This window comes from Nothoprocta perdicaria, unplaced genomic scaffold, assembly GCF_003342845.1.
Source record: "Nothoprocta perdicaria isolate Ctin4 unplaced genomic scaffold, notPer1 scaffold_84, whole genome shotgun sequence".
Taxonomy (NCBI): domain Eukaryota; kingdom Metazoa; phylum Chordata; class Aves; order Tinamiformes; family Tinamidae; genus Nothoprocta; species Nothoprocta perdicaria.
Genome location: NW_020456132.1, coordinates 85,835 through 98,000, shown reverse-complemented (window position 1 = coordinate 98,000; position 12,166 = coordinate 85,835). Strand labels below are relative to the sequence as shown.

The following is a 12,166-nucleotide window of genomic DNA, read 5'->3' as shown; positions in this document are numbered from 1 at the left end:
GTCTTCACGCTGAGTTGCTGAGCACGGCTACCCAGCTTTACCAAAACATTCTACTCACATAGTGTGTGCTTTGGGAGAGGGATGACAGAGCAATTACACTTATTTTTTCCTGCAATCTACTGGCTAATTTTACTAATGTCTGCTTAGGGATAAGATGTATCTTGTCTCCTGCTCTGCCAGCCTGGCTAGGAGACTGAAGGAGCGATAGGAATTAAAGGTTGCTTCCAAGGATTTGAGAAAGGGTGTATGTTTGGGACCACAACAGGGACAGGGGAAAAAATGTTAGCTGTTCAAACTGACTCGGTCTTCAAGCTCCTGAGATGAATCTGATTTCTAAAGGTTCTTCTGTAAAACTGCCTGGAGAGAACTTCCTCCACTTCAAGCCCCTGTATCATGGATGACCAAATGGAAATACAAACAGTATACCAATATTCTATTAAGTGTCACATAAACCAATATTTATAGTTATAACTAGAGGGACTGCAGCACAGTCTTTTGAAGAAGTTGCCTTAAGTTAAGGATATTCTTACCATATTTCCTTACAGCATCGGCTGGCCTGTCAGCTTTGGTGAAAGGTGACCAAGACCAGGCATCCCACTTGAGAGAGGCTACAGAGAAGCCTGAGATACAACCGAGCTGTTAATTCCAGCTATTCTGCTGGGACCGCCAGTGTGGCTGAAGTTAGAGCCAGAACAGGCCAGCCAAATTGAGCCAACAAACACATCCAAAAATTCTGCCAAAGGGCCTTTCCTTAGGTTAATAACTCTATCAGATTTTTCAAGTAAGTGTCCTCATTAACAGTTCTTGGAATTATAAAAAGGAAAATACCTGCAGCAAAATGTTATGAGAATCCAGATTCCACATCCAGCTCTGCTTTCCTTCATCTGACCTATTACACAACACGCCATTCTGCATTTACCTTTATGTGAAACTCCAGGTTTTCATCCATGGAATAGATGTGATCAAAGATGTCATGTGCAATTCTTGGAATGATTCCCATCAGCTGAGGGTCATGCAGCTTCCCCTGCAGACACAAAAGCAAAATGTCACCTGGGAAGAGCTGCTCAGGCACAGGAGAGGAGAGGGTCTCCTTTACACGGATCTCCACGCACCGGGCCCCAGAACATGCCCACTGCTCTGCAGGGATTTGCTTGATCCAAGCATACATCGGAGGTGGCAGAATGACTCAACACGTTAACATTCCTCACCCAATGGGGAGCTTAGCTGGTGTGTCAGCTCCTGCCGGTTGGGAAGCGCTGCTATCCTGCTGCTGTTTACAAGGCTGCTCCCCGACTCAAGACACATCAACAAACAAGAACAAAACACAAGTTAAGGCCTAGCTCTCCCAGTTATAGAGTGAGATGTTGGAAAATAGGCAAAGAATTGAAGGTTTTAGAGCATTCAGATTCTCTTTCACTGCTGTACTAGAAAGCTAGAGGGAAAGCTGAGTTGTGGGGATTTGGGGATTAGAGTAAAATATTCTGGTTTCAGCTTGCTGGACCTCCTGCCAGACAGCAGTGTTTTTCAAACAGCCCTGCTTTCCAGATCGAGCAGCACAAGCACCTTCCTCTACTCTTTGAGGAGCCCAACATGAAATAAAATCTATTTCCTGGCAGCATCACTTCTTAGCTGCATCCCTCCTCTGGGCAAGCCAAATACATACACGAAAGCTATCATTAACAACTGAACAAAAACACAAACACAAAAGAATACCTTCTTTCTGACTACAAGATACACTGTGTTATTATTTCCACACACTCTACATAATTGCCTAAAAAGTCAGCAGCCATAAGACACCATCAGAATATAGAAAACCTAAGATCTTCAAATGCTTAATTGAGTATTGATATATTAATGCCAATATTGAGCACAAAAAAAAAAAATCCTACCACAAACACTGATATGAGATATTTCAAAATCCGTTAGTAACCACACAATCCTAATCACGGGATGTTATTTTTTAGATTTGTAACTTGTTCAGTAATTTTGCTTGTAGATCAGAACAGTTTTAGCAAAATTGGAAAGAAAGCATATGAGTTAGCATGGCTCTCTCAAGGTTATGCAGGTTTCTGACCAGTGGGAATCAGTTAGATTGTTAACTGCCTTCCCTGTAGAACAGCACTCAGCTATATCCAAACCACTAATATTATATGATAAATAATATTAACTTTTACAGTGGGAGCAGTTCACTCCTGTACTTTATACAATACCCTGTTAAGCTTCTCAAAAATTAAGAGATCTTTGTTGTACAATACGCTTTTTCTTCATATCATGAAAATGAAAAAGAATACCAATGAAATAAACTGGATCCTCAATGAGAGTGGAAAAAAGTACACATATACACACACAACAAAACTCCACACCGATTTTTTTAAGCCTTGCTAGCAAAGATGTCACTGCACAACCCTTCATTTTGCTACACAAAGCTGTTATTGAACAAACACTGCAATACAGTTTTTGTGCTGTTCATTTCTCCTCCCTGGAGTTAACTGGCTGCTCTGCATGGAGATACTCAACTGGAGATGGTCTTTCCAAAGAGGTTAAAGGAATTTTTCCTGAACAGTCATGGGCAGAGATTTGCATTCAATACTTCGTCAATGCACAATGCAATTAGAAGTGTATAATATGTATGTACACGTGTGTGCATACAGACACATATACACATATGCATATACTATAAAACAGTGCATGATGCAAAATTCTTAAGCTACCAAAACCAAATGCAAGTGACAACATGTAAGATAATTTTTAATTAAAATGTTCTATGCATTACTTTCACTGGAGAGATGAAGTCAAAAAACCTCCCAGCACCAAGACAGAGTTGGCTCATTAAGGCCCTTCATTTTAATAAGAACATCATTTTCCACATTTAAACACAGCAGGCGGCAGCTAGTGAAGTGCAGGAGTGGCACGGCAGGCAATTTCAGAAAGTCAACGTAATAGGTGCAACCTATTGGGGGGGGGGGGGATAAACCTATGGGGATGAACTATTGAAAGGCCAAGCCCATCAGTGTAATCTTACAAAGAAATCCATGTAATTTTAAGAATTCCTGCTAGGCAGGGTGGCAAGTGTTTTATCTAGCACTGGAGAAAGACCCGTGTATGTCAGAGTCTATTCTGGCCATATTGTACTCCCAAGCCCTGCTTAAGCTGAACACTAATACTATGAAGCATGTCACAGAAAATCCTCTGCAAGAGCTTTACCTAGAGGATTTAATATTTCTTCAACTTCAGACTAGCTTTTTTCTTCTACTACATACTATAATAGTGCTGCAAGAGGATATGGGGTTAAAAGGGGGATTAAGACTGAATATAGACTAGAATCTATTTTAAAACGACAGCTTTAAAAAAAACTCATCTTCCAATAGTCATCTTCTTTATAACAGTTTCTAATTCTGATTATAAATTGGCTTTAAGAGATCTTTCCCCACGCCATGTGGAAGCACCCGCTCCAGCCCCGCAGACATTTTGATTTAATTACATTCCGAGCTGGTGGATTACTCAGCCATGGTGCCATCTGTGAGCCCCAACCAGCGGGTCCCTCCATCCTCCGTCTCCAAAGCAGGCAAGGGCAGACTTAATTAGACACGAGGCCTCGGTTATTGTGTCCTCCAGAAAAGGAGGAACTGTGGCAATCTAGTAGTGCTTTCACCAGAGCCTACTGGCTCCAGAGAATATTGCTTTCTTTCTCATTTAACCTTCAGGTTAGGGAGGTCACCCATGTTAATCACTGACATTTTGACTGTCACTGACTGACACTGTTAAACAACTGGAGTGCAGCAGCTTCTCTCTTACTTTCAGTTCATTTAGTATTATTTTGTTTCAGGTCTTCTGCTTAAAATTCATAGGGGAGCTGAGATGTTCTAAAATACATATATCCAGTTTGAGGAGGCTCTATGATTGAACAACCTTAGGCTAATAGTTACACAGCAGTCCAGTGAATAATTCATGCTTTGCTAAACCTCCATTTTTAGCAGGAGACTAAAATATCATTTAAATGCATCTACCTGACCAGTCTAAGTGAATTTGTGGGGGAAAAGCACTATGTTGTTACACTTTGCATGCTGAAAATACAGACAGACTCAGGACTCAGAAATTTGGTATTCCCTTTGTCCAGAGCAACAATTCTCAAATTCATCCATCTGTGCTGCAGCATGAGAGAGATATTCCCAGAAGAAAAGCGCAAATGAGAAAACCGATAACCAAGGCATGAATTTTCTCTCTCTTGCATTCAAGGCAGGTTCTCCGCAGATCACTATCGCCCTTCTAATTTGTGGATTAACATATCTCACTCAAATCCTTTAAACACATACCCAAACTGGTAGGATAAATGTGTTATGGAAAAGTTGATACTTCTCACCCACTGATTGTTATTCTGCACACACATCCGTACACATCTCTGGAAAAAAAAATATACATCAAAAATTCCAGCTTAAAAAGCTTTAGAAGCTAAATGTATCTACTACTCTTTTCATCTGCCACTCACAGTTCAGTGCTCCAGACAGCTGTTTTGTTCTAGCAATTGATACATAATTCTCCTGCTACTACCAGACAGAATTAATTTTGCCACTGTACCTCCATAGTATGAGTTTTGCCTGATGACGTCTGTCCATAAGCAAAGATTGTGCCATTGTAGCCTTCAAGAACATCTGCAAGAACAAGAAAAAAAAGAATTAAAACTCATCCTGGCATCTTGGGGCATCTAATATGATAAACTATATTAGCAGTTTCACAGGTCTTTTGCAAAGCTTATCGGCTGACTTTGGAAAATACCATGTGCACTAAAAGATGGAAAAAGATAATGTACATAACAATTGCAAGGCAAAAAAGTTTTCACAGCCAGATCAAAATTAGCTAATTACACATCGAGATCCCTTTTACTTTCCCGAGAAAAAAATTCCAGGGCACCATTAATATATCTGTCTGACAAGGATATCAGAAGACTTAGTTACTTGCATTTAAAATAATCAAGTACTAAAGAGAAGATTTAAAAGGAAAATTTATTCTTCCTCTGCTCCTGTAATACTGCCAGTGGTTCATGGCTTCAATAGCTTTCAAGCTTGACTGCAAAGTGGTAAAACAAAGTGGGAAGGATGTCAGACAAACACGGAGCTGTTTCATTGAAAGGATACTTCTGTCAAGGCATAAAAAAATATTTTTGATATTACTTTAAGATATCAAAAATACCTATTTTTAAATTTTGCAATACATAACGTCAACAGAAGTTTTCAAGAGACAGAAAGAAATGGCAGGGGAAGAAGCCTTCTAGAACAACCAGTGCTTTCCAAAGGGCTGCATCTAATGCCTGTCCCGCTCCTGTGCCCATTCACTCCCACGAAAAGACTGACATGCCAGAGCTTCTCCAGGAAAGGGAATTTAAGCAGAGCCACTTCGAGCAACTTCTATGCCGAAAAAGATGCAACACTATTACAGCTGAAAATAAAGGAAATAAAAACTCAGAAAAGCAAATAGCAGTAGGTTTGGTGCCTCTGGGCACATGCACAAGTGCGCTGCCCCACACGCACAGAGGCTTCCCCTCCGCACTGGTCCTATTTTGGACAGATTTTGGAAGAATTCAGCTGCCTCATCCAGTTGCAGAAAGAGGATCACTACTTATTCTTTAAGGAAAGAAGGTCTAGCATAGGTAATAATAACGAATAAACAAAAAGGGCAGTGTGAGGAAAGTCATGGAGTGGCACAAACGGAGTTCACACCTTCTGCCCATTAGGTCCACATGGGCTTTCAGAAGTCCTAGGACAACAAACGTGTGCAACTCCCATTTGTCTCTAAATTCTCACCTAGAATTCAAATACCTTTCAACTCCAGCCCATGACATGAGGTGGCTGCCTGCAAGGAGCCACACATTGTGCACACGGCAATGTGCCACGGGGACAAGGAAGTGGCCACAGCTCCTAAGGAACAGGGCACTGCTCGGGCAGAGCTCTCAGAGGGGACAGGGTTAAAGAGATGCAGGACCATGAGATGCACTCTGAGTTCCCACTGCACTGTGGACCTCTCTGGTGCGCCACAAATGCAGGAGTTGCGCTGGAGAGGTAGAAGATCCCACGGGCTCACACAAGTCCCTCCTGCCTCACTCGTAGAACTGAATTAATCCAATACTTGCCTTTCCCATGTCCAAATTCTCTGGCTTTATTATTAAGCATTCAAGAGCTATGTTTGTAACCAGAGCTGAAAAGAAAAATCACTAAGCTCCCCAGTGAGAGCCCCTCAGAAATCAATCACAAGCCCACCGCCAAAAATCATTAAAGCAATTAACTTTCTGTTCCTTGCAGAGCACAAAGGCATAAACGTTCACACGTACACCAGCTTGCAGCTGCAGTGCTCAGCAATAGCTTAGGCCATTATATATTTTCCCTCTGTGTGTGGGACAGATGCAAAACGCAGATATAAACATCTTTTTGTAGAGATGAGGAAGGTGAAGCTGTTTGATGGCACTAAACTCCCACAAAAAGCAAAGCAAAATGTTAGTTATCAAGCACTACGATAGTCTTTGGTACTTAGCAATATTTGATAGCTTGGTTAAAAAAACCCTTTAGCACCAGTTCCTGAGCTGTGGGTATCTGCAGCAGAGAGGAGTCCCCACACATAGCAGCCCCTGCCAGGGCACGGGAACCAGCGCCGGGTCTGTATTTGCTCAGCCACTGTGAGCACGAAACCCATCAGCTCACTTACCAAGCCCTTTGTTTCTACCCCACTCCAAGCGATCGCTTTTATTGCCAACATAGTTGTTACAACCATTGTTTCAGCTGGCATTCTTTCTAATATTAATCCCACAAAATCATTAGCCATTTTAGGGGAGTGCAATGAATTTTAATAAGAAACAGCAACTCACAACTCCAGTTTAAGAATGCTGCGAAGATTTAAGGTGTAGAGCACTCAGCTGCTGTTTCCATGCAGTAAATTCTGTTGCTTAACTCTATCAGAAATAAGACCCTGTGTTTGTATTCTTCACTTTTTTAGGTCTCAAATGAAAAAAAAAAAAAAACCCAAACCCACTAAAATGTACGGCTCAATGAACTCAGTCTATACAGGGTAGAGGTTTTTGCAATAATCACATTTGTATTGGAGCAGTTTACTCCTTCCCCCCCAAAAAATATCAAACAAAAAAAAAACCTTTAGACAAGCCAGGAGCCCAGCTGAGACAAGCCCAGCACAAACACTATGCAAAATCACTTAGGAGGCATTACCATCTCAATAAGGCTGGACAGCAAAGGGAGTGCTTCTATCACAGTGTCATGGACAAGGAACAAAGAGGTTAAAGTGACTAACTAACATTCACCAAGAAAGTCTGAAGTCTTTCCGGTTGGGAAGCTGGAGCCCAGAAATGCGAACTCACTTCAATAGCTGCTTTCCATCTCTCACATTCGCACAAATAACAAACTCTCCTTTCAAAGTATCCACAATGCTAAGTTAACACACATACAAAAGTGTGTTTCAACCATGTCTTCAGATAGACCTTTGGAACATGTACCAGATGTAGGTACCCAAATTTAGGAAGTCAGGCATCCCATAGAGCTAATGGAGGGAGACCTGGACATTAATTTCGGTCTTGTGAATTGATCTTAAAGTGGATTTTATTTCCTTCAGCAGCTCAAAGGAGAGCAGCTTGCACAGCTGATGGCAATGCCTTCACAGGGACACATAGAGCAACACGCAAATGACTGCTGGGGTGGCAGGAGCAGCAGTTAAGCCATGGGAAGCACCCATGGATTTACGCTGGGCTCCCAGCACCTGCCCATGAACTTGCTGTAAAAGCTGTGTGTGCAGCCATTCACTGCACACAGTAAATAAAACAGTTATTTGACACCAAGCATACACCACAAGCACATGCTTTCAATATTGTAGTTTAGCTTTCAGAAGTCTGGAGAGCTGCTTTCTGTTTAGGCTCTGAAATGAGCGACTCTGAAGCACTCTGGCTCCAATGTCACCAGTTTTTAATAAAGGCTTACCCATCTCAGCACAGCGGTTCTGTAATTAGGATGCCCCCTGTGAAGAGACAGCTCAAGTCCCTGACTCATTTTCTCTCCACAACATCACAAAATTTAGCTTCTGCTCCTGCTCCCCAGATCATCTCAACCACATGCATGTTAATGTGCTGAATGCTCTTGGTGGGAGCAAACCCATTTCCTCCAAAGCAGGACTCAGGATTTCTCCTCAAAACTGCCCACTGCAGGGACTTCTCCCCACGGGCGGCACGTAGAGGTCTCCAGAGATGCTGTTTCCTGCAGAAGAGGCTACAGAGCCCTTCGACCCTCCCATGCCGCTCAACAACAAGTCTGAGTCTCTAATGCCACAGAAACCCCACTGTATTAAACATACAGCCTTGCGTTGCTATAAAAGCACAACTCAGACACAAGTTCTGATGTTTTGCATACTTTTATATATATCTATATATTAAAAAAAAAAAAAAAAAAAAAAAAAAAAAAAAAAGACCAAATAAATGCATTTTGAAAGAACTGGAGAACAAGTAGGCCAAGGCCTCCTAGTAATCTCCAAGATGCTGAGGCACCTCTTATAGTCACAGGTGGACCATCAGTGAGAGACCAGGGGAGAGGCTGAAGCAGATAATGGTCAGGTGGGAGCCAGGGAGAGTAAAGTACAATGGGCAATTAAAACACTTCAAAAAGTTGATTCTCAAATTAAATCTTAAAGTTGGAATAAACTTATGCAGGTTTTGCTTCAAACAGTGTTATCCATTAGGCACCTGGGTTCTCATTTCATTTTTTCAATGCAAGCTATTTGCACGCAAAGCAGCTGCAAAATATCAGTGCCTTTTATATTTTCCTTTAATAGTTCAATCCTTCCAAAGACACAGCTTCTGCACACTGACACCCTACCGAATGCTCTTATAGGGCATAAAGAAGTGCCTTTTGTCATTTATCATATAGCACAAAAGCAAATATTGCAGTTAGCACACTAAGAGTACTAAGGAACAACTACTCCAGTTCCTTCAGCTATTCTGAATTCGCCTTTCCAAACAAGTCCTTAACCTTGACAAATCAATCAAACAAAAAGAAGTCCCCAAAACACACACCTTGGAAATACTGATTATTAAACACCTACTATCCTTCCCAGCTGAGGGAGCAGGCATACATACCTTTCCTCACCAAAATGGGAACACACTTACCTTTAACGATCTGCTTGGCACAGGCATTATAAACTTGTTCCTGGGTTGTATTAGGAGGTAACACTCTGTCAAAGACATACGGCTTCCCTTGCTGAAAAGGAAACAGAAATTTTGTAAGATAAAAGTTCTTTTTTTGTTGTTTTAAGTAACAGTTATATAGCTTCCCACTTCCTTAACAAACAGGTACCCTCCAATGCAGAATTCACTTTACTGAAAAAGAAGACATTAAAAGGAATGGAAACTACAATATTTCTGTGGCTAAACAGATGTCACATCTCATGTTTTCCAAAAACAGCTTTTCTGTAGTCAGCAAATCTAAAGCAGCATATGTTTTCTGTGCATTCACATCTGGGTCAGTGCACTGCAGTTGCAGGAAACAACAGGCTGAAATAGCATCAATTGAACATTGATTATTTTCTGCCTGTTGCGGGATTTAAAGGAGAACATCCATACAGACATTTGCAAAAGATGTCACAGGGTCGTTACAGCCAAGCAGTGAAAGGCAGTGCAGGGGCTGGTTCAGGGCTTTGCGGGCGCCCGGCACTCCGTTCTGCTGACACGGGGCAGCCCAGCACAGCACGTGCTACTTCAGCACAAACGGCCTCACTTTATCTCCGTGCTAGCAAAATGCAAGCGTGTTTGTGTGTTCATAAAATCACAGGGTAAATACACAAAAGGCGGCAGATCGGTTCAACATTCTGTTGTCCTGAGCCTGTATTTTATGCGAAAATGCGAACAAAAATTTCACACACGGAAGCTTTTATCCATAACACCAATACATAACACCAATACATGTCTTACATGAAAAGCTCTTAAATAACATTTTGAGCTTTCATCAGGGCCATTTCCAGGTGTTGAAGCATCCCAGACGTCACAAACATTTAACTACCCCTCTCCCTAGCCATCACCAGGAGGCAACAGATGCAGTTTGTGCCAATGCACAAAATACACTTCAAGGTAGAAGTTCATCCTGATCAAACTGCAGGGTTTGAACTCTTCCCCCCACCTGGATGTCTTTAAGCTCCTTGGTTTCTGACAGGACGTTCTCAGGCTTCCCCAAAAGCACATCCATCCTGAAGAGCCAACAGTGCCCAAGTTTTTGTTCCAGCCCAGAGACGGGCAGAGCAAGCACGGAGGTCATCTTTAACCTTTTCATTTTTCCCTATTCACATTTTTGGAAACAACTACTCTTTTTTCCTTCCTTCCTTCCTCACCAATTTAGCTTTAATTAAATACCAAAAATCAGGAAGACTTCAAACATAATAGAATTTATCATTCAGGAAGGAAATAAGCATCTAAAAACAAAGTGATATTTTATGAGTTGATACTAGTAATTTTATCTGTGCACCTTCCCTTGACATAATTCTCCAAGCTTTCTTACTATCTCCTACCTACATGTCACCTTCCTTCCCAGTGACGGCTTCGTGTAGCCCCCCAGCACTAACCTTGGCCCCTGCTGCCTAACAGCTGAGCTCGGTGCTCAGACATCCCCCTACGATTCCTGCTCACGTCGCGCTGACAGAGAGATCCTCCTCTGGCCCTTGGGTATCACACAGAATTATGCTCTTCCTACATATTGCCAAGTTCTATTTTCCTAGCTCAATATTTAGAGTTTCCCACTGAATTTACAGAATTGACATTTAAGAAGAAATGTATTTGAGTCAAAGATGATTTTATTTAAAAAAAAAGAAAAAATCTAAGAATAAACACAGGCACCATTGAAACTATTTCTTTACAAACAGTACCATAGAGCAAGAAGCTATAAGCTAGTACAGTCCCATTTAATTAAAGATAACCAAGAACAGCTCCTGCTACCAATAAATAAACAAATAGAAAGTGCAGCCTCACTTTTGATGGCAGAGGAATGGCTCAAGCCAGAGGGAGCAATCTATTCATCAGTTCCCAGGCACATCTGTTTTCTCTGGATTTCCACCTCTTCTTCCCCCTCAAAATAGGAGCCTTACAGAAAGTACCACTCTTGTGCCCACTGCTCTTCAAGCAGAGGCATCTTCTTGCCCTCCAAGAAAAAGCAGCTTGTGGTCAGGTAATTATCAGTCAATAGCTCAGGGAAGCTTTTAGTCCTTGCACAAACAAATTGCCCAACTATTTCAAATCACACGGCTAATTTGTTAATCGCATGAGTTACTCAGCAAACCACAATTATGCTGAAACTTTGTCATTATTATCCTGGCTCACTGCTAATTCAGGTTGAAGAGTTCTACTGATGCAGTTAAAATGAATCACCTAGAATTGGCTTTAACATATCACAGAAAATACCATCGCTAGTGCATATATAGGTGAGGATACAGGTGATGAAGTCACGTGCTACGTAGGAGCTTAATTAATGGGAAATTATTTCCGAGCTACTTTTCTCTACCTTAAGTGCTCTTGTAGGAGATGTTTTATAAATACAAAATATAATTACAAGCCTGGAACCAGGATTTTACACAGAGCAAAAAGAAAAATATTGCCAGAGGCAATTCAGTTTTTCAGTCAAAACCCATCCCTGGCACAGCAGCGAATTTCTTCCTTGAAAGGTAGATTTCCTCTTGCTAGCCTTAGTGGCAACTCATAAAATCTTTATTCTATTTGTAAGTGTATGGTTTTTGAATGTCACATTCAACATTCAGAAACAGGTTAAATAACTGCCCCTGTACTTCTGCCCTGGGATGAGAAAACCCAAACCCTCTCCCTGCCCCCCACACTCCCTCCCCTTCTTTCTTCTCTCCTTTATCAGTTATAGATCCTGCAACTACACAGATGTTTGCTATTTTGTTGATTAAGCAAAAGAAATGAGCAAGATCTGTGTCTTTCTCCTGAAGGCCTCCCTCAAAAGACAGAGGACTGAAAAGATTAAAAACAGAGAGAAAATAAGCACATGTTAGTGGGACAATTAAACTTGGTTACTCTGTTTCATTTATTCACTTATGCTGGCTAAGAAAATACTACTGCCCTCCCTGCCATTTTCTAGCTTGCTCTTTAGAAACATTCCTACAGTAACAACTTGCACAGTAGACA

The 12,166-nt window shown here is 41.5% G+C and overlaps 1 protein-coding gene across 2 annotated transcripts in view; it reads right to left on the bottom strand.

Annotated features, from left to right (window-relative positions):
* KIF5C (kinesin family member 5C) overlaps positions 1-12,166 on the bottom strand; it is a 69,685-nt gene that overhangs the window by 42,736 nt on the left and 14,783 nt on the right. For both annotated transcript variants that reach the window (XM_026052153.1, XM_026052154.1), the window contains exons 2-4: positions 9,149-9,239; positions 4,576-4,649; positions 920-1,024 (exon numbers count right to left, since the gene is read on the bottom strand). In XM_026052153.1, the coding sequence (XP_025907938.1) occupies positions 920-1,024; positions 4,576-4,649; positions 9,149-9,239 (270 nt within the window). The remainder of the gene's footprint in view (positions 1-919; positions 1,025-4,575; positions 4,650-9,148; positions 9,240-12,166) is intronic.